The sequence below is a fragment of the Equus asinus genome, chromosome 12 (genome assembly GCF_041296235.1).
Source record: "Equus asinus isolate D_3611 breed Donkey chromosome 12, EquAss-T2T_v2, whole genome shotgun sequence".
NCBI lineage: Eukaryota > Metazoa > Chordata > Mammalia > Perissodactyla > Equidae > Equus > Equus asinus.
In genome coordinates, this window is record NC_091801.1 from 75,259,553 (window position 1) to 75,283,308 (window position 23,756).

The following is a 23,756-nucleotide window of genomic DNA, read 5'->3' on the forward strand; positions in this document are numbered from 1 at the left end:
TGTGCCACTGGGCCAGCCCCAGCTTCTGTTATTCTTTAGAGATCCAGCATGCTTTTTCATAGGGAGTTAGAACTAACCAAAGTATTAATGATAATGATGGTTGCTATTCACTCCATATTTTTTCAACAAGAAGGGTTAGATTGTGTTTATTTCTTATTCATTTTTATAAGGTATTTTGAGATAAAAAGAAAATGTCATTTTAACGTTTCTGAGAAGTAAAATCTGTTCTGTTTGACTGTTAGAACCAGCAGAATTCTTGCATTCGTTTGTTTTTTTCTTTTCAGTCGCATAGGCCCTCCCTCTTCTCCTTCCGCAGCTGACAAGGAAGAGAATCCCGCTGTGCTGGCTGAAAACTGTTTCAGAGAACTGCTGGGTCGAGCAACTTTTGGGAATATGAATAACGCTGTTAGACCAGTTTTTGCGTAAGTAGTTGGTATTTTCCTGGATATTGTGACTGAGCTGTATTAATTCTGTGTTGATTTACTTAGAGAGAACAAATGCTTTTTACTTGTATGAGTGAGTTATTAACGGATCAGTGTAGCGTCGTAGGAAGAGTTGAGGACTGAGTCAGATATCATACGTCTGAGCACTGGTTCAACCATTTCAACAGCTTTTCTCCCTTATAAGTGAAATGTAGTCATGTGTTTGATATCACGTGCGTCACTTATCTTGAATGTCCACTCCCAGTTCTTTAAATGCATATGCACAGTAAAATATTAAAACAAACGACACCCAAGTGTGCTGCATCTTGTTTTATTAACTTCTGTGGTGAATTCCTTTTATTCCCTTGCTTCTAGTTCTTGGCTTTCTTTTTGTCATGGCTGGACTGACTTAGAGCACATTCACTTCTTTGAGTAAATTTCTTCTTATACCTAGTGACTAATCAGAGCAGGAATATTAAATATCTCATTGGTACTTATATAAATGTATCTTACCCTCCAGGCAGGATACATTTGTGAGCTTTGAATTTCTCTGCATAGGCGTTATCTTGTTTTTTTCTTTTTAAGGAAGATTAGCCCTGAGCTAACTGCTGCCAATCCCCCTCTTTTTGCTGAGGAAGACTGGCCCTGGGCTAACATCCGTGCCCATCTTACTCTACTTTATATGTGCGACACCTACCACAGCGTGGCTTGCCAAGTGGTGCCATGTCCACATCCGGGATCCAAACCTGCGAACCCCGGGCCGCTGAAGCGGAATGTGTGCACTTAACTGCTGCGCCACCGGGCCAGCCTCAGGCGTTATCTTTCAAGCCTTGTCAAGCCTTTGCATTCTAACTCAATCATCAGATGATAGATCTCCTATGTAATATTCTATATAATTTCTAGACATTTTTGTTAGTGTTTTGTTAATCATTTGCCTTGTCCTTTTCCCTCTCTTACTGTAGTGTTTTTATAGCACATAGAAAGTAGTCTAAATGTAACACCAGAATTCTTTATTTAGGACAAATGTTTAGGTTCAGAGTTGAGCTTTAGTTACAAGAATCTATAAACCATAAACTTGCATTAAAAATCAGAGAATAATTAGATTTTCAAAGGAATCTGTGATTCCTCACACCCCCCTCCCAAAAGAAAAATGGAGATCTACTGCTTAAAAACGCTGTGAGCTTATGGAAATGCTGTGAAGAAATCATCCAATTTATGTCAAATGTAACTAAAGGCAGATTTACTTTTAATGTCCAGACATGCTAATTTAATAGCAGAATTCCAATTTTTATCTTAATACCCTTATTAACTGAGAGATCATCTATAAGGCCTTAATAATCTAGAGAGCAAGCCTAGAAGAAAGAAGCTACCAAATTAACTGTACTTGAGTTGAGTGAGTTGAAGTGGGCCGTATTCTTTTGTATGTAGAACTTAATGAACTTAAATCCTTATGTTAGTTCCTTAATTAAGTGGTAATTAAATATTAATTACATATTATTTAGTTAATTAGCTAATTAAATATTAAATGCCGTTGCAAGTGAGGTACCAGGTACTTTTTGGAATATATGCGTGAATAAAACTGTCCTGGTTCTTAACAAACATGATGGATAATTGACGTGCACCGTAACTATGATACAATATATGGGTTATGAGAAAAGGTCAAAAAGTGCTATAGCAGTTCAAAACAAAGAATTCGAGTTGAATTTGGGATGGGGAGTGATCTCTTTTGGGGTGGACTTAGGTAGGTAAGTAAGTTTTAGCTGGTTGAGATGCGTGAGCAGAGGCAGAGAATAAGTGTGGACGAGGAGCAGAGATTCGTTTACCATTGGCTGGAGCGTCGGATATGGTTAACGGGTTAGTATGTGAGTTGAGCCTACACTATAGAGGTCTTAAAATTTTATATTTAAATGTTTAGGTCATTGGGCGAGATCTCAGCTCCAGGATGTGAAATGGCTAGAATTGTCCTTTAAGAAAGTTACTCAGACAAGCTTTATAGGATGTATTTGAACCAGGGTCAGTATGTTAGGAGGTTACTATTATAAAATTCTTGACAAGAAGGTATAAGAACCAGAAGTAATTGGTTGCATGCTTCAAGAGGTAAATAAAGTTTAGTTTTCTCCCTCTTAGCAAAGTGGATTTTGAACTTTGTAGAAAAGTAGTGGTTTATTTTAATTTCGGGGAATTTTACAACCTCTTTTACTGCTAAACTACTTCAGGAAAGGTTTTATTTTAGTTTAAACTTAGTTTTCTCTGTTTTTCTCCTTTCTTTAAGAAAAACGTTATTTTTTTTTATATACTATTCTTAGATACTGAAAAATGTGTCCTATGCTCCCTGTTTATTAAAAATGTAATAGTCAAGGGGCTGGCCTGGTCGTGTAGTGGTTAAGTTTGGCACTGTCTGCTTCAGCGGCCCAGGTTCCCAGGTTCAGATCCCAGCTGTGAACCTACACCACTCATCAAGCCATCCTGTGGCGGCGACTCATATAGAAAATAGAGGAAAGAATGGCACAGATGTTAGCTCAGGGCCAGTCTTCCTCAAGTGAAAAGAGGAAGATTGGCCACAGATGTTAGCTCAGGGCCAATCTTCCTCACTGAAAAAAACAGTTCAGTATTTCTATTAAATCATTTATTTTCTTTACTAGATCAAATAACGATTGAAATAAAAAACCTACTTCAATGTTGAACTAAAGCATTTTTTGCAAACAAAATTTCCACAGCAATGTTTTTCCACCTTAAGAGCTACTTTCTCTAGTCATTCATTAACTAGAAGTGAAATACTTTTGTATTGAGACTGTTCTTTCTTAATGCCAGAAGACTTCTGTGAGGTACTAGTTTTGCAAAGTATGCTATGCACTTACCGTTTTTACTTTGACTAAAAGTAATTATTTCACTTATCATTGAAAGTACTATTCTTAATTGCATACTTGTTCATATACTATAAAAGTTTTAACATTGAAAGAAAAAATTAATACTGCAAAGGTAAATGTGATTTTAATAGTATATTTTCTATGTAAAATATTTTTGCTTTTTCTTTCTTTCCATTCTCTTCTTAAATATCATCTATTAGGAATCTACCTATTTCATGTTTTGCAAACTGTGGTTCTGATTTTTTTAACTGGAATCCATTCAACTCAAGATTTCAGTTTTTGGAAAATTTAGTAGGTTAGGATAAAAATGCAGTACTTTTAGTTAGAGATGTATCATAAGAGGGTATGGTCACCCAATTATCAAAATTCCTTCTTTAATGTTTTGAACTTAGAAAATTTAGTTTGTTTAGAGCAGACATCACATTAGTGTTTGTTGAATACTGGGGCAAAAATCTGGGATGGTGGAGTAGCAGGGAAAAAGGGAGATAAAGATTGAGATTAAAGTTAATATTGTAGGGGGCTGGCCCTGTGGCAGAGTGGTTAAGTTCACGTGCTCTGCTTCAGCAGCCCAGGGTTTCATGGGTTCGAATCCTGGGTGCGGATGTGGCACTGCTCATCAGGCCATGCTGAGGCAGTTTCCCACATAGCACAACCAGAGGCACTCACAACTAGAATATACAGCTATGTACTGGGAGACTTTAGGGGGAAGAAAAGAAAAAAATAAAGAAGACTGGCAACAGTTGTTAGCTCAGGTGCTAATCTTAAAAAAATACTAAAAAAAAAAGTTAGTATTGTACATTGTCAGACATTGTGCTGGGTGATTTCACTAGCTTTATCTTATTTAATCCTTATAATATAATTACCCTGTAAGGGGCAGGTATTGTCACTCACGTGTTAAATGAGAAGACTGGCCAATAGCTCTCAACTTTGAAGTTCTTTGTATTGATTGATTCTGTACCTCTAAAGATTTCATAAGAACGTTTTTAAACCTAAGATATTCCTCAACATTTATAAAATTCTGTTCAAATTAACTTTGACATTTGGAAATAAAATTAGACATTTGGATGTAGAATGTCAACAGCTGTGATAAAAGATAAAAGCTCTTCATGTTTCTTAAACTTTTCCACCAAAGTTGATAGAGGAGAGTAAACTGATATTTGACCCTTGGTTGTCTGGAAGTAGCTTAAAGTGAGAAATTGGAGGTTTCTCTGAAGTATCTCATGTTTTATTGTACAAATTAGTGGAAATTTTATATACCATTATACAGTTATCTCCATGATTTTTGTATATAGAAAAATAAGTAGTTTTCTTCTCAGAAGTCTGAGTGAAATTGTTCCAGTGAGAGGAACATTAAGGTGAAAATTTTATACTTCATTTGACTCCCTAGTCCAACAGTGCTTACACATCTCCCTCTAGTGTCTGCATGGTGGAATTGAGATCGTTTTTGTTCAAACTGAATATATTTTATGCCAATTCTTGTTTTAGAAGTGGATAGTTAAGTTGAATTTTTTTTTAACTTTCACAGATCTCCCCCAGTTGAGTTAGTAGCTCTGCTTTTTCTTCCATGTTGTGCGTAGTGATCCCTCAAAGGGAAATTCCCCACCTACTTTGGAAAGATGCTGAGTAGTAAATTGTATCGGTAAGTCTAGGACAGTGGTTCTTAGAAGTTAGTGTGCTTATTAATCCTTGGGATGCTTGTTAAAAGTGCAAGGTCTTAGGCAGGCCCCATGGCCTACTGGTTAAGTTTGGCACACTCTACTTCGGTGACCCAGCTTTGGTTCCCAGGCGCGGACCCACACAACTCGTCAGTGGCCATGCTGTGCCAGGGACCCACATACAAAATACAGGAAGACTGGTACAGATGTTAGCTCAGGGCCAAGCTTCCTCAGAAAAAAAAAAAAGTACAAGATCTTTGGTCCCCAAATCCATGGATTTGCTGCCAGGGCACAGTAGAGAGCCCAGAAATCTGTTTTTTGTTGTTCTTCCCAAGGTGATTTTGATGCACGTTGTGTGGAAACAGGATTTGAAAATCACTGGTCTGGTATTTGGAAATTCTTTTCCTCTCCATTTCCCTTTACTACTGTACTTCTAGAAAATAGTGTCCAGTTACTGCATCTGCCCCCTTGCCTCCCGTGTTCCTGGTTCCACTGCAGTCTGACTTCCACTCCTGCCAATCTGTTGAAGCTCTTCTTGCAAGAGTAACCCGTGCACTGGACCTCTAACGTTTCTCTGCTTTTTCCTGTCTCCCTGAATGGCTCTTTTTGTGGCCTCTGCTTCAACTCAACCTTTTAATATTTTTCTCCCAAACTTCTTTTCTCACTCTACACTCTGTTTTGTCTTCAAGATTATAACTATTTACTAACATTCTGATTAAGCCCAAATTTATATTTTGTGGTCTTATCTTTCTTTTGAAGTTCAGTCCATTATTTCCATTTGGGGACAGTTGACATGTTGATGATATTGAGTCCTCTTATTAATGAACATGGTGTCTCTCTTTAATGTCTTTCAATGACATTTTATAATAATCTTCATAAAGGTGTAAGAAAAGGTGTATTCCAAGGAACTTTATAATTTTTTGTCTTTTTAAATATTGAGACTTTTTGGTTGTTAATATATGGAAGTGCAGTTGACTTTTGTATATGGATCTTATATCTGTTGGTTTTGTAAACTCTCACTAACTCTAGGAATTTTTTTAAAGATTTTTTTTAGTTTTCTGTGTACACAACCATTCATGAATATTGACAGCTTTGTTTCTTCCTTTGTCATCCTTATTCCTTCTTGTTCTTATTGCACTAATTACGACCTCAAGTACATTATGGAATAAAATGATAATAATGGGCCAGTTTTTCCCTTAGTTTGAAGGGACTGCTTTTGACTTTTGTTTTTTTGAGGAAGATTAGCCCTGAGCTAACATCTGCTGCCAATCCTCCTCTTTTTGCTGAGGAAGACTGGCCCTGGGCTAATATCTTTGCCCATCGTCCTCTGCTTTATATATGGGACGCCTACCACAGCATGGCGTGCCAAGAGTGCCATGTCCATACCTGAGATCCGAACCGGCAAACCCTGGGCCGCCGAAGCAGAACGTGCAAACTTAACCGCTGCGCCACTGGGCTGGCCCCTCTTTGGTTGTTTTTAATTAGAAAAATTCCCAGTCCTTGGCTCCTCAAACATGGCTCACTCTCATTCTGTCTTGATCTTCTTCTGAGACTGATGAAAAGCGTTTCTTGGGCCTTCTCCCTTTTTTACTTATGTCTGCTAAGCTCTCTTACATATTATTTGTTCCTTTGCTTCTCTATGCTACATTCTAGGAAGCTTCTTTAGTTTTAGTCACTAGTTCTCTCTTTATCTGTCCCTAATTTGCTGTTTAAACTCGTATGAACTTTCTAGTTTCAGTACTGTCTTTTGTATGTGAAAGTTGTATTTGGCTATTTTTCAAATCTACATGTCATCTTTGATAGACTTTTATTCAGTTGTCAAATTTTTTTTTCTCTCTGTAACCACGAAAAAACTTATTTTAAATTTTGAATCCATTAATTCCAATGATATCTTCAGTCCTCAAGGATTGGATTCTGCTGCCTCTCATTCATAGTGGTTTTTACCTCGTGTGATCTGTGAATTTTAATTTTGAGCTCACATTCACGGTAACTTTATTTGTGGGAATTCTTTGAGGTCTGGACTTCTGGTATGTCCTCCATAAAATGCTGTATTTTGCTTCTGCCGAAGGCCTGGATGCACTGTTATCCAGGTACCACTTTGAACTACATTCTTGTCTTCAGTTTTTTGAGCCACACAGATACTGTGAATTCTCTCAAACGAAGGAGAGAGCCTGGGTGCTGGGTGTATGGTTGAATTCTCTGGAGAGACTTTGTTTTTTCTGGTTGCCCTCAGAGCCAAGGCCAACACAGGCAAACTTCTTGACGGTCTTCTGCAAGAGAACGTTCCCACAGATTCACTGAGGGTGTCATCTTTTAGTGGGTCCTGAATTGAGGCAAGAATTTCTGATCTGATAGCTGCCTTTGCTAGGTGGGCCCTAAGCTTTGTCTCCAGTCTCCTGTGTATACAACCCTTTAAACCACTTGCTGTTGGCCATCAGAGATCTGAAGGTGTGCCTAGGACAGCTGTTGGCTTCACTGTATACTTAACCTCTCCAGATCCTAGCCTTCTTGTGGAGTTTGGACTGGAGTTTTCTTTCTTGCCAGCTCATCTAGGTGTTTAAAAGTCTTATATGTATTCTAGCCTTTTATTGTTGTTGTTTTATGAAAGGATCTGGCAATCAGCAGAAATATGTATCATATTTTTGGAAATGGAAACATTGACTTTCTTTTAGATAATATTCTTTTGATTGATAAGCTTTGCATATTGTCTGGAGGAAGAAAGTATAATTAAAATAAAGAATTCTTAAAGTAATTTTTCTTATTGTTAATTACAGACATTTAGATCATCACAAACTGTGGGATCCCAATGAATTTGCAGTTCACTGCTTTAAAATTATAATGTATTCCATTCAGGTAAGGGTTGGCTAACTGTTTATTATATTTATATAAGTTAATTTTGGTTCTATGTCGATGAGCATATAATCAGACAGATATAGAACACTGTAGGATATGAAACGTTTTTAATTTAGTTCTTTGTCTTACTTATTTCTTTTTACCACTTATTTTTTTATTAGGCAAGATGAAAAGATATTTAATAAAAAGAAGTAAATGATTTTATGGTGGTGCTCCTTATTGAGTATTTATATCTCACTGATAAACTGGTATTGGAATTGATATTTATTATGGCAGCATATAGCTGATAATAATAGCCACCATTTATTTATGATGTAATGGTACATATATTAACTCCTTTACTCTTTATAGAACCTTATGGTGAGGCACTCTTCTCTACTGCAGAGGGACTACCTTGGTTTTCCTTGAAAGCTGACCAGACCCAATTAGCTCTTAATTCAAGTGGGATTTTAGGTCTTTTTTTTTTTTTTAACACCATCTACATTTTTAATGCCCTAAAAAGTCATCAATAATTTAAAGGAGATAAGGTAGTAAAAATGAGTTTTTAGTATAGGTCATACCAGGATTTACATCCTGTATGTGCTGTTTACTAGTTGTATGAACTTGAGCAAATTATTCAGCCTCTCTGAGCTTCAATTTCCTCATTTCTGAAAAGAAACCTTTAATGCATGCATTGAATGGTTTATTTATATATTAAAATAGAAGCTACCATTTATCAAGTGCTGGCTATGCTTATAACTATGCTAATAACCTTATATGCTTTACCTCATTTAATCCTCCTTACTTTATGAGGTAGGCACGGTTATTATCCCCATTTTACAGATCAGAAAACTGACCTTTAAAGAGGTCAGGCAACTAATTCAAGGGCACAGAAGTGGAAAGTGAACTCAGGATTCAAATTCTGATCATTCTATTCCAGAACTTTTGGTCTAAATTAACCATTAAGTTAAGGTTAGTATAGCATGCCCAGCATAATATAGGTTTTCAGTAAATGGTAGTTATAATGAAGCTGGTTTGGATGTGGAAGGGTAATAACAAAAATTTTTTTGCCTTGTATTGAGGTATAATTACATACAACATTGTGTAAGTTTAAAGTATACAGCGTAATGATTTGATATATGTATATATTGCAAAATGATTACCACAATAAATTTACTCAAAATCTTTCACCTCACGTAGTTACAGACCCTTTTTTCCTTGTGATGAGAACTTTTAAGATCTCTCAATTTAATTTTAATTTAAGTAGGTGAGAAGTCAATCTGGCAGTCTGTGGACATAATTAAGGCTGTTATCCTAGTCTTTTGTAGCCTTGTATTTCTTTATTTACCCTCCTTGTTCAGATTTAGTTACTAAATGGAATTATTTTTTGCAAGAAGTAAATTAATAAAGCAGATTACAAAGTTGAAGAAACTTAAGGAATCAGTAAATATTTGTTGATTAAATGTTAAAGTGCCTAGAACAGTGACTGGCACCTGGTTACTTCTGAATGAAATGTTTTTTGTCATCATTATTCTTAGGTTCAGTGTTAACAGTAATGTATTATTCCAGGAGCTACCAATTGAAGAGTAGTAATAATAGCTAGTTATTAAACACTTTTCAGATAATAAACACAGTTTTAGGTGCTTTACACAAATTAACTCATTTAATTGCCACAACAATCCTGTGAAATAACTGTTGTTATTTTCTAAATATTGTAGGTGAGGAAAACTGGCGTACAGGGAGGTTAAGTAACTCTCTCTTAAGCTATGAGCTATCAGGCTGTTAAGCAATGGAGCCAGAATTTGAATTTGGGCAAATCTGACTCCAGGGCTTACACACTTAGCCACTATATGATGTTGCTTCTTAAAGCTATTCATCCATTAATATTCCTTCAAACTTCAGTATAAGGGTGAATTTTACTGTAGGTAAATGATACCTCAATAAACCTGAATTAAAAAACATACAGTATAAAGTGTAACATCTTTATAGTTCCATTCCTTTTTCTCCATTTTTTTCTATACATGGTACTATTCTTGAGTTGTTGTGAACATGTGCTGTCGCTTGCTTAGGATAGCCCTGCGTTATGTAATTATTAACAACACTCTCATTCACTCTCTGAAGTGTCCTGATTTGGACAGTAAATCAAATTGCCATCCTATTTATAAGGCAGACTAGTTACATAAAGTTCACATATCAAAAGCATACAGCTTCCTGGGTAAGAAGTTCCGTTTCTCGTCGTGTATGTGTCTGTCTGTCTGACCTTTTTCTATTTTAACGTAGCTTTAAATGAAGCAAAAAGTAAAGAGAAAAAATGCAAATTTCGTTTTTATTTTGGGTTGTTATAGAAGTAGATGTGTTATGACAGAAATGCCAGAAATACCTGGAGATGAAATTGGTTATATTAATAGATGGAGGAGAGTTTTTTGCTGTTGAGCAGAGTAGCGGTTGTGTGCTGGACACTGCTTGTTAATGTGAAGCCACTCATTCCGAAGCAGAGAACGTAACCAGCCCGAGAGCAGGGCAGTGGGGCTATCCAGTGAGAAATAGTGTTTGTCTAGTTTGGAGAAGAGAGAAGTACTGTAAATGTCATAATCAGTATTTTGTTTTTCAAGTAATTTTATTGGGATCATAATGGTTTATAACATTGTGTAATTTTGTGTGTACATTATTATCAATTTCTGAATACATTTCATCGTGCTTACCCCAAGTAGTCTTAATTTTTGTCCATCACCATACACGTGTCCCTTTATCACTTTTGCCCACAATAATCAGTATATTTTTAACAACATTTTGTCCTATTATTAAATTAATAAGAGAGTATAAAGAGAATAAAAACTTCGCATAAATCCCCTCTGTCGGAGATGGCCAGTATTAATATTTAGATATATATAATTCTAGCTATACTTTTAAAAAACAAGATTGAGTTTTATTAAACATAGTATTTTGCAACTTGCTTTTTTCACTCAGAATAACATACATATTTTCCTTTATACCTATTTATTCCTTAAAAGAATAGTTTTTAGTGGCTACATATTGTTCCATAACATGAGTACCAGTCTCCTATAATTGGACATTTAAATGTCACATGGTTTTTCATTCTTATGAATTCTGCCAGGATGCATCTTTGTACTGTTTTGTTTATTTTTTAGGCTCAGTATTCTCACCATGTGATCCAGGAGATTCTAGGACACCTTGATGCTCGTAAAAAAGATTCTCCACGGGTTCGAGCAGGTATTATTCAGGTTCTGTTAGAGGCTGTTGCCATTGCTGCTAAAGGTTCCATAGGTGAGTGCTAGCAAAAAAAGAATGTTAATGCATTAATCTGTTTCAGAATGTTTTTTTCAATAAGTATAGCAATGTGTGGAAAACTGTTTGAAAATATTTCTTATGTTTTTAAATGTGCTATAATTTCTCTTGAAATTTTGGGTTCACATGATTATTCTCAGACTTCTTTAGTGTACAGTTAAGCACTTTTCCTCCAAATAAAACTCTCCTTTCCTTTCTGCTTTTTTCTAATAAAGATTTTTTTTTTTTTTTTTAAAGATTTTATTTTTTCCTTTTTCTCCCCAAAGCCCCCCCGGTACATAGTTGTGTATTCTTCGTTGTGGGTTCTTCTAGTTGTGGCATGTGGGACGCTGCCTCAGCGTGGTCTGATGAGCAGTGCCATGTCCGCGCCCAGGATTCGAACTAACGAAACACTGGGCCACCTGCAGCGGAGCGCGCGAACTTAACCACTCGGCCACGGGGCCAGCCCCTCTAATAAAGATTTTTGAATACCAATTATATGCTAAACATTTGGAAGGATATAGATGTAAGAAACTTACAGTTTACTTGGAGTTAGACAACTCTACCTAATATGGTAATCCAAGACAGAATTTTTATGATCACGTATCATCACATATCAGAGAAAAGAGGAAAAATGGATTAGTAAGAGCAAAATATTCTGTAGCCTTTTGGGATAGAATATGTGCTGGTAGTGTGGAGGAAGTCAAAGAAGTGGCTTTAAAACTAAAGTTGTAGCCAGATCATGATATAATTCTACAGTTGACTGACGCTCCTTAAGGATTTACTGTAATCCTTATCAGAGATATCCAGTAGGATAATTCATTTGGCTGCAAAATGTAGGACACATTAGAAATAACAGGTGGTTGTCATCATGGTTGTAGGCATGAGGGGAAGAACTTGACCATGGATGGCAGCAGTAGGAGCTGGAATGTAAAGTCAACAGGATTTGATAACTGACTGACTATGGGGGTAGCAAGGAAAAGGGACAGGTCAGAGATCGTGGTTTTTCACCTACATATGATCAGAAGAATGGAAGGGTCCTTAGTTGAATGACTGAAGTTAGGAGAATCTGGTTATGGTTTCTGTGCTTCAAAGTCAAAGGGAAAGAATATATTAGCTAATGAAATATTCTAATATTTATTCGTTGTCAAATAAGAGTAAGCATTTTGCATATGGACTTTTCATTACTCATGTTGTAACTTATCTCAAAGAGAGGGAAGCAGGTTATTTAATTGGAAAGTTATTTAATTTGAAATATGAAATGAAACAGATGATACACTGAGTCATTACACTTACTGATGTCTGGTATGTGTGAGGTCCTGTGTGCTGGGCTCCGTACATTCAGAGAAGTATTTGAATGTGGCTGGCTGTCCTGGAGAAGGTTATAAGGGACAGGAGGAGGCAGAAATAGAACACGCTGATTAAAATACAGTGTGATTGATGCAGTGACAGCAATATGTGCATAGTAATTATAGAACTGAAAGTACAGAGCAAATTTAGTTTACCTGGCTCCGATAGATCAGCTAGTTTCTGTCTAATAATTGAGGCAGATTCTTCCTTCTTCAGTCTCAAAAGATGCAAATAAATTTCCTATGCCACAACAAGCTATATTTTGACCCACCAATCAAGTTAAACAGTGTCCCAGTACACATTATTTTGAGAAGATAAGATGAAATAGGTGAAAAGGTTTTGGTGATCTTTATATGCGTGTACGCATTTTATGTGGTTTGTACCAGAGATTCCAACAGCAAGTTGCTCATAGAACCAGTAGATACTTGTTGGAATATCTAGGAGACATTCTTATTTAAATGTCTCTCATTTACTTTTCTTTGAGGAAGATTAGCCCTGAGCTAACTACTGCCAGTCCTCCTCTTTTTGCTGAGGAAGCCTGGCCCTGAGCTAACATCCGTGCCCATCTTCCTCTACTTTCTATGTGGGACATCCACCACAGTATGGTGTGCCAAGCAGTGCCATGTCCGCACCCGGGAACCAAACCGGCCAACCCCGGGCCGCTGAGAAGCGGAACGTGCGAACTTAACCTTAACCGCTGCGCCACGGGGCTGGCCCCTCTCATTTACTTTTTTAATGAACGGTTAGTTCGTAAATTATTAAGTATTCCCAGCCAATTAGAAAATGTCCAAAAAATTTCTGTTGAGAAATATGAGAACTGATTTTGAGTACTTAATACTAGAAAAGCGTATCTGTTCACATCAGTGATCATTTACAGGACCCACGGTACTGGAAGTCTTTAACACTCTTTTGAAACATCTGCGTCTCAGCGTTGAATTTGAAGCAAATGATTTACAGGGGGGATCTGTAGGCAGTGCCAACTTAAACGCAAGTTCCAAAGACAATGATGAGAAGATTGTACAGAACGCTATCATCCAAACAATAGGTGAGTACATTTCACTTTTCAAAACTATTGTGTAAAGCAGGGGTTAAAAAGCTCTCACAGAAGGTCCTTGACTCTCACAGTGCACTAATGAAAGATGGGTGACAACTTAGACTTTTAAAAATTACTGTATATTTGGAAAATAAACAGACATAAGACACAGAATACTGTATACTCTTCACCCAGAATCATCTGTTAATATTTTATGCCATTTACTTTATCATTTGCACGCATGCTCTCTCTCTCACTCCATTTCTGTGTATGCAAGTATGTATGTATGTAACACATTTTTTCCTTAAACCACTAGATAGTAAGTGCGTATGCATCATGGCCCTTTACCACAGGGTATTTTTCAGAAGAATAAAGATATTTTCTTATATAATCAGAATGCAGTTAGCAATATCAATAAATTTAGCAATGATACAGTACTTTAATTAAGCTTCCATATTTCAGTCTTCTCATTTGACATAATATTCTTTTATGGCATGATTTTTTTTAGGTCCAGGATCCAGTCTAGGATCATATATTGCATTTAGTTGTAATATTTGTTTAGTTCCTTTAGTTTGGAACATATCTGTTATGAAAGGGACATTTTTTTAGCAGTAGAGCCCCCCCTCCCTTCAAATAGAAATTTCCTCATTTGGGTTTGTCTGGTGTTTACTCCTGATTAAATTCAGGTTATACGTTCCTGGCTGGATACTACGTAAGTGATAAAATGTTCTTCGAAGAGCCCCTTTTTCTTCCCTGTGTGTGTATGTATGTTTGTAGAAATGCATGTGTTTATCTATTTTTTATGGGTATGAGCTCACTGACTTCCTGACCAGAACAAGACTTTATAGGCTCACAATATAAGAACAAGAGTTTCATCAGAAATAACTGCAAAAGAGGTGGGGTTTTTTTTTTGCTTTTTTCTAAAATTCTCATCAATTCAAGTGGATAAATTCTTAGAACCATACAACCTTCCAAAACTGAATCAAGAAGTAGAGAATTTGAATAGACCAATCGCCAATAAGGAGATCAAAACAGTAATCAAAATCTGCCAAAAAATAAAAGTCCAGAACCAGACAGCTACCCTGGCAAATTCTACCAAACACACAAAGAAGACTTAACTCCTATCCTTCTCAAACTCTTCCAAAGCGTTCAAGAGGAGGGGGAGCTTCCTAACTCATTCCACAAGGCCAACATTATCCTCATACCAAAGCCAGACAAGGACAGCACAAAGAAAGAAAATTACAGGCCAGTATCACTGATGAACATTGATGCAAAAGTCCTCAACAAGTACTAGCAAATCTAATAGAAGAGTACATTAGAAAGATCATAAACCATGATCAAATGGGATTTATTCCAGGGATGCAGGGATGGTTGGACATTCACAAATCAGTCAACATCATACACCACATTAACAAAATGAAGAATAAAAATCACGTGATTATCTCAATAGATGCAGAGAAAGCATTTGACAAGATCCAGCATCCATTATGATAAAAACTGAGTAAAATGGGTATAGAAGGAAAGTACCTCAACGTAATAAAGGCCATATATGGCAAACCCATAGCTAATAGCATACTCAGTGAAGAAAACCTGAAAGCTATCCTGCTAAGAACAGGAACCAGACAAGGATGCCCACTTTTGGCACTCTTAATTTAACATAGCATTGGAAGTTGTAGCCAGAGCAGTCAAGAAAGAAGAAGAAATAAAAGAGATCCAAATTAGAAAGGAAGAAGAGAAACTTTCACTATTTGCAGATGACATGATTTTACATATAGAAAACCCTAAAGAATCCACCAAAAAACTTTTAGAAATAATCAATGAATATGATAAAGTTGCAGGATACAAAATCAACATACAGAAATCACTTGTGTTTGTGTACACTAACAACAAAGTAGCGGAAAGAGAAATTAAGGATGCAATCCCATTTACAATTACAACAAAAAGAATAAAATACCTAGGAATAAATTTAACCAAAGAGGTGAAAGACCTGTACAATGGAAACTATAAGACACTGTTGAAAGAAGTTGAAGAAGACACAAAGAAAGATATTCTGGCCTCTTGGATTGGAAGAATTAACGTAGTTAAAAATGTCCATACTTCCTAAAGCAGTGTACAAATTCAGTGCAATCCCTATCAAAGTTCCAGTGACATTTTTCACAGAAATAGAACAAAGAATCCTAAAATTTATATGGAACAACAAAAGACCCCGAATAGCCAAAGGAATCCTGAGAAAAAAAGAACAAAGCTGGAGATATCACACTACCTAATTAAAAAAGCTTCTGCACAGCAAAGGAAACCATCAATAAAACAAAAAGACAGCCTAACAATTGGGCAGAGATATTTGCAAACCATATATCTGATAAGGGGTTAATATCCAAAATATATAAAGAACTCTTACATCTCAACAACAAAAAAACTAACAACCCTATTAAAAAACGGGCAAAAGATCTCAATATTTTTCCAAAGAAGATACACACATGGCCAAGAGGTTTATGAAAAGATGTTCACCATCACTAATTATTAGGGAAATGCAAATCAAAACCGCAGTGAGCTATCACCTCATGCCCATCAGAATGGCTATTAACAAGATAAGAATTAACAAGGTAAGACATAAGGGGTGTTGGTGAGGATGTGGAGAAAAGTTAAATACCGTATGATCTCATTCATACACTGCTGGTGGGATTGCAACTGGTGCAGCCACTATGGAAAACAGTATGGAGATTCCTCAAAAAATTAAGAATAGAACTACTGTACAGTCCAGCTGTTCTTTCGGTATTTATCCAAAGAACATGAAAACATGAATGTGTAAAGATACTTGTACCCCTATGTTCATTGCAGCCTTATGCACAATAGTCACAAGTTTGAAAACAACCTAAGTGCCAATCAAGGGATGAATGAATGGATAAAGAAGATGTGATATATACACACAATGGAATACTACTCAGCCATGAAAAAGATGAAATCTTGTCATTTGTGACAACATGGATAGAACTTGAGGTTATTAAGCTAAGTGAAATAAGTGAGAGGGAGAAAGTCAAATACCATATGATCTCACTCATAAATAGAAAAGAAAAACAACAACAAACAAACTCATAGATCCAGAGATTAGATTGGTGGTTACCAGAGGTGAAGAGGTGAAGGGTGATTAGGCATATGTGTATGAGTGGTAAACATCATGTAATCTGCACAGAAATTGGAATATAATGATGTACATCTGAAATTCATACAATGTTATAAACCAATGTGACCTCAATAAAAAGAGTAATGAACTACTTCCCTAGCCTTAAACAAACAAAACACTCCAACTCCAAATGATGATAGTTTGCCTCTGTCAACTATGTGCCAAAGACTTTCAGACATTTACTACTTTATCTGCTAGTCCATTTTATACATCTTATATTGTGTATGATTAGATGATTTTAGATAACTTATAATGTCATTAGAGTTATATGTGGCTGAAAGATATTGTTTTACTACATGTTGAAAGTTTTAGTTAAAAATGTAACTTTGTATTATATGGAAAAATAAACTTTTCAATTTGTAAAATTTATCGTAATATTTTTATAGGATTTTTTGGAAGTAACCTGCCAGATTATCAGAGGTCAGAAATCATGATGTTCATCATGGGGAAAGTACCTGTTTTTGGAACGTCCACCCATACCTTGGATATCAGTCAACTAGGGTATGCATATGTGGTTTTCCTAAGTTCTCAAACTGTAAATTCAAAACTTAGTCTTGGATTAAATTCCATCTTAAAGAAATCTAGAAAATATATATATATTTTAATCATTAGTAATGAGTCCTACGGAAAGTAGTATTTTTATGGCACTAGAATGCTAAGTAATTAAATCAATATTGCATGCTTTTAGAATCAGTTTTCAGTATATATCATAAATTTTCAAATTTTCTGTTTTATGTTGACCAGGTGAAAGGTGCTTAGCCTAGGCATTGTCTAATATAGGTACATATTTAGCATAAAGTTTCAAGTTTTCTGTAAAAATTTTAAAAACTAATGTCCGTGCAACAGGAATGTTGACTTATTCCTAGGATTCTAGAACTGAAAGTGATTTTAAAGATGCTATGTTTTGGCCCCTTTATTTTATAGATTCAACTTGATTTTACAGCATGCTAAAACTTCAGTTTGTGAATATTTTTGTGTTTTGCTAATTTAATAAGGAAATGGTAGCCTTATTTGATTTATATTTCTTTGACCATTAATTAGATAATCCTTTTTCTATTTATTAATTCTTTCTTGAATCATCTGTTTTTATCTGTTAAATAGATATTTATTTAATATATTCTTCAATTTATAGTATCTTTTAATTTGGGTTGTTTGTGTATTCATATGATTTAATTTTCATGTCACATGCATAGGTCTGTTTCCTTTCTGGGCCAATAACTTTTTAATTTTTTTGTTTGAATTTGATTTTTTTTTTTTACACAACTTTATTTATTTGAAGATTGGCACCTGAGCTAACTGTTGCCAATCTTCTTCTTTTTTTTCCTGCTTTTTCTCCCCAAATCCCCACAGTTCATAGTTGTATATTTTAGTTGTGAGTGCTTCTACATGTGGCATGTGGGACCCCGCCTCAGTGTGGCCTGACGAGCAGAGCGGTGCCATGTATGTGCCCAGGATCCGAACCAGCGAAACCCTGGGCCGACAAAGCGGAATGCGGGAACTTAACCACTCGGCCACAAGGCCAGCCCCTTTACATAACTTTAATTCATATGAAATTTACTTTAGAGTTTAAAGTGAGCCATGGCTTTAGCTATTATGAAAATAAAATCTGTTTAGCCAGTATGAATAGAGTTTTAAAATCAGTAAACAATAATACCAGTATTTTGTATATTTTAGGGATTTGGGAACCAGGCGGATTCAGATAATGTTGCTGAGATCTTTACTTATGGTAAGACATTTAAGTGAAGAACACACTTAGCCTTCATTTATTGAAGAATAGCTTCATGTTATCAGCTGCTTTTTCTTATATAGTCAGATAGTATTTATGGTTAGTTTTTTCTGTGATTTATGTACTTAAATGTTATGCTTTTAATTTTCCTTTATTTTATTATACTTTTACTGTTTATTCCTCCCTTCTATCATCTTGTTTGATTTTCATATTGATGAAACATACAGAGGGCAGAAAGTATTGCCCTTTTATTGATGAAGATGCCTGGGCTGCGAGACTTTGAGGGAAAGGAGTGGAGGAGGTTCACAAAGGTCTCAGAGCTAGAGAACAGAACTTGGACTTGAAATCCAATGTTCTTTCTACATATCATGCTGTTTCTTTCACATCCGGACCAAATAATGGCTTCTTGTTTGGAAAATAAGTCAGGTATAAGCAGCTGAAAAGGGAAAGCATACCTAAAATGGGACGTCCTGTTGTTAATTTATAGCGGTTATATTCATCTTTGATTCAACGAAATTTAGTATAATGCCAAGAACAAGGTAGGAGCTGGTTGTTTGGAATGTGTGTCCTTTCCAAATTAATAATCTTTAAAATTTATCCTGGAAATCTTTATTGTACATGATCCTATTTTTTAAAAGAAATACTTCATACCTAGGGATAAGTACAGAAATATCTTGTGTGGTTTCAATTTAATTCTGTTTATGGTTGCTTGTCATAAAGAAGTTTTAAATTCTAATATGGCCAGATTTATCAATCCTTTCCTAGGTTTTGTGCTTTTTTATTTGTATCTTGTTCAAGAGCTCCTTGCCTGCTCTGATGGTGTAAATACATTTATTTATATTTCTTATGAAAGTTTTTAAAATTTGGCTTTCTACATCTAGAACTTTCATCTGAAGATTATTTTTGTATGTGGTGTGAGACCTGGATGTATTTTTTATTTTTCTGGGTGGATAGTAATTATCTCACCAATTTTCCTGGTCACTTATAAAATCACCTCCATCCAATAATAAGTGCCCAAATATAAATGTTAGATGTTCCATATATGCTTGTAATCCAGAATAGAAATTGAAATTACCCACCTGAAATTTAATTTGGTCTTAAGTTTTTTATTAAACAAATTCCCTGAGTAAATAATCTTGCCTCTAATCCTAATTGTACCACATAGTCAACAGAATGAATGTCTATGTGGTATGGTTAAAATATTTAATAGCATTTATGTATATGCTCTTTAAAAGCTTTAAATTTAGAAGATAGGAATGCACTCATAAAATTCAAGTCAATTAATAAAATATAGCTTTCCAAAATGAAAATGTATTCCTATTATCATAAATTGCTTACTTTAAAATAAAAGAATAATTTGCAAGTTTAAATTAAAAGTTTTCAGGTTTTACCTGTACTCTTTGCTGCCTAATCTCCTTGTGTCCATTTAGTGTTGACTACCTATCCCATATAGTCCTCTTTTTTTTTTTTAAAGATTGGCCCTGAGGTAACATCTGTTGCCAATCTTCTTTTTTTTCCTTTCTCCCCAAAGCCCCCCAGTACATCGTTGTATATTCTAGTTGTAGATCCTTCTAGTTGTGCCATGTGGGACGCCGCGTCAGCATGGCCTGATAAGCGGTGCTAGGTCTGTGCCCAGGATCTGAACCGGGAAACCTTGGGCTGCTGAAGTGGAGCGCGTGAACTTAACCACTCGGCTATGGGGCCGGCCTCGCTATTCCAAATATTCTTAACCTCTCTGAGCCTCAATTTTCTTTTGTGAAATGGGGATACACTAATGCCTACCTCACAGGGATGTTGTGAGGATAAAGTTAATACATATATAGTGCTTAGATTCATGCCTGGCATGTGGTAAATGTATGCCACTAATTTTATTCTCTTTATGAATGATGTTTTTGTAAATTCAGTAAATCCTCATTACCTTAAAAATTGCTTTTTTGTTTTTCCTTTGGGCTTATCTCCATACTTCCTGTTTCCCTTAGTTTATGATTCTTGTAAAGTAATTTGAGAATTTTACCAAAGAAGGACTCATGACAAAGGTTTTCTGTTTCGTTTTTTCTTCCTATTATCAGGTAACCTCTGGATATAAAGCAAAGACGATTGTTACTGCCCTGCCTGGGTCTTTTCTGGATCCTTTGTTATCACCATCCCTAATGGAAGACTACGAACTGAGACAGTTAGTCTTGGAAGTAATGCATAATCTCATGGATCGCCATGACAATAGGGCAAAGCTTCGAGGGATCAGGTAATGTGTCATATTGAAATAGGCTTAATGATAATGTTTTAAAATTTCTACATTAATGTATTTAAGTATTGTGATTTTTTTTAATCCAGGACTTTCAAGTTTTATTAATCCAGAGTTTTATTTAATTGATATCAAGACAACTAGTAATATAGTTTAATATAGCAAATGCTTGGAGCTCTTTTAATGTACTTTCATAGATTTCATCTACTAGTAATCACTAGTTACATGAATTTTATTTTGGTTTTGCTTTAAATTTAGGAATGACATTAGGAGTCAGGATTGCTTTATGCAGTTCCCCTTAATTAAACTTGGTAACTCAGTAGTGTCATTATATTATAGGCCTATTTAAAATGCTCATTGAAGTGAGGGTTACATAGTTCGAACTTCTAACTATGATTTGCCATATGAGACATGATATTATAACTAAATATGCTATTCATTAAAAATGATATATTGGTTGTCTCTAGAATAATACCAGATGTAGCTGATCTAAAGATAAAAAGAGAAAAAATTTGTAGACAAGACACAAGTTTCATGAAAAAGGTAAGTAAGATTATCTTCTAAAAAATAATGCATGCTATAAGTTATAGCCATTTGAGTTGTTAGGTAGTTTTATAGTGATCTGTGACCTTAAAATGAAGCCATAGAATTTTGGAGTTGAAAATCTCAAGCCACTGTTCTCAGCCTCCATCACGTTGTTACAGCATTCCTAATGGTGTCTCCTCCAGGCTGTGTTTAAGCAGCGGATTACTGGACCGTGCTGTAAGAGTGCTGAACTTCTTCCTTTGAGTAAAATGTCTCCCTCTAATTTCTGCCCTGCACTCCTCCCCACCCCAAACACCCATGCTGACTCCAATTTTAATGGCTCTTTTAGAGACAGCTTGAAGTTTTTAAAAATACTTATCACCGTTGAATAAATAGTGTGTTTACTGTGTATTAGGCGTTGTTCTGTGCACTGTTTGGGATGTAAACATGAGGTGGGATCTCTGCTCTTATAAGTGGCATTTAGCTAGATTTTCATTATGATCACTTCAATTTTGTAGGTCTGTTGGCAAATGACTGAATTTAGGAAATCCTGGCACCTAAAGTTATTTAGCATATTGAGTAAACTTTCTGTGCAGTTATTCTTCATCCAAAGCTTGAGCACCTGGTGTTTGCCAGACAGTGAGCTTGGCATTGGGAGATACAACAGTAACCCTGACACACATGCTAACTGGCCTCAACATCATCCCTGTCTTGGTAGATGAGTGCCCCCTGATCTTTAGAGGCGCAGGGAATGGCAGACAGAGCCCATAGGAAGAGGGGTGCAGATGTCTATAATGCATGTTCTGGCTCCGAGCTTCCTCCCTGTCACCGTCTTTTATTTTGCTGTCCCTATCCATTACTATTAACTGCTGTGTTTCAAGTTAATAGGCTCACAGTCAAAAACTTCCTTTGAAAGATAATTTACAGAATATCACGGTTCCAAAATGTGAATAAAAATATTTCTTTGAGTTTGGCTATATTGTATATGCAAAAAGTGGCTAATAAATAGAACAAAGATATTAATTCTTTCGAACTTTTACTTTTTCAGTATTTTTTTATATCACCCAGTTAAAGAAAGAAGTTGTGCCCCATAACTGAGAAACTGTCAATTGTGATTCATAAAATGAGTTTTGGAAACTCATTGATAACTCAATTTTTTGGTTTTTGATTTTATATGATGACATTAAGCAATCCTGAACGTTGAGACTGCATGTTATTTTTATCTGATATGACGGTGATAGAGATAATCCTTCTCTGTGCTTAATTTTGCTAGCCAACCAATTTGAAAGGCTACAATTTAACTGAAATATGAGACTATTATTCCATGTTAAATTTTGAATCCGTAAACTGTTCTCTGAGTTAGTTAGCCTTCTATTTTATAATTTAAAATAATTTACCTGGCTAAGCATTAGTTATCATTAGTATAAACCATTCCTTTTAGGATATTTTTCTTTAGGAGCAACCTGTTTACATTTTTTCTTTTATCAGATTTTATTTTTATAATTGGGCACCCTTTTTCATTTACCTTCCAATTTATTTTATCAGTCAAAATGTTATTTGGTTTTCATATGCAGCTTTCACTGGCAACTTATGGAAATTTCAACAAAGACCTAAGGAAAAAAAGTTGGGGTTCTATAGCCAGGGGCTGATGGACTGCCCTTTGGATAAGAGAATCTTACTTTCGCATGGACAGAACCTTTGGCATTTTCGCTGCCAGCATTGAGTGTTCAGGCAGCTGTGGCTCAGATTACTGCCCAGCCTAAGGCCACTCTGAGTGTTTTAGGGGTGTCTTCGATATTGGGGCTAAGTTTGGGAAACTGTCCCCGGGCAGGAAACCCTTACCGTTTACATTGGGAGGGTGTGATGATAACTTCCTAATGAAGCTATCCTTCCAGACAGAGAAAGCAGCTGTTCATATTCAGTGTCTAGAGCTCCACCTCCCAGACTGCTCTCCTAGGGCTGTCCTCCAGACGGAAGGTTACCATGTGAGAGCGCTCATGTTCATGTTTTATCAATTCAAGGAATTCTGTGGACAAAAAGCGCTTTTTATTGTGAAATATAGACTATACAGGCATTATTATTTTAATGACTTTAAAGTGAACAGTGTAACCAGAAGCGTCCCAGACGCCCGTCTTGTTTATAGCTCCATCGTCTCCAGACAGTAATCACTGCTCTTACTTTTGTAAAAATTGACTCTTTGCTTTTTTCCTTTTTGTAGTTTTACCACCTAAGTCTACATCTATATATCCCTAAATAGTACAGAATAGGCTTGCCAGTTTTGTATTTTGTGTTACAGGAACCATATGTATTATATATTCTTTTATGTTTTCTTTCCTTCATTTAGCTCTATTTTGGTAAAATTCATTCATATGTATAGCTTTTTAGTATTTCATGACACGAATATACAATAAATTATCTATTCTCCTATTGGCAGACATTTGGATTATTTTTAATTTGGGGTTGTTATTAACAGTGCTGCTATAAACATTCTTGTACATGTATTATGCTGTATATAACTCCCATTTCTCTAGATAATGCCAAACCACTTTTTTAAGTCATTATACCTATTTATATTATTATAGTGTAAGTTATATATATTATGTATATACATGTATATATCTATATGTTATACATGTTA

At 35.6% G+C, this 23,756-nt stretch overlaps 1 protein-coding gene across 5 annotated transcripts in view; it reads left to right on the forward strand.

Annotated features, from left to right (window-relative positions):
• The window catches only part of EFR3A (EFR3 homolog A), a 103,499-nt gene that overhangs the window by 48,470 nt on the left and 31,273 nt on the right, over nt 1-23,756 (forward strand). For all 5 annotated transcript variants that reach the window (XM_014831319.3, XM_014831323.3, XM_070481611.1 and 2 more), the window contains 8 exons: nt 285-422; nt 7,719-7,797; nt 10,926-11,061; nt 13,289-13,456; nt 17,012-17,126; nt 18,300-18,351; nt 20,421-20,593; nt 21,061-21,136. In XM_014831319.3, coding sequence (XP_014686805.1) covers nt 285-422; nt 7,719-7,797; nt 10,926-11,061; nt 13,289-13,456; nt 17,012-17,126; nt 18,300-18,351; nt 20,421-20,593; nt 21,061-21,136 — 937 coding nt within the window. The remainder of the gene's footprint in view (nt 1-284; nt 423-7,718; nt 7,798-10,925; nt 11,062-13,288; nt 13,457-17,011; nt 17,127-18,299; nt 18,352-20,420; nt 20,594-21,060; nt 21,137-23,756) is intronic.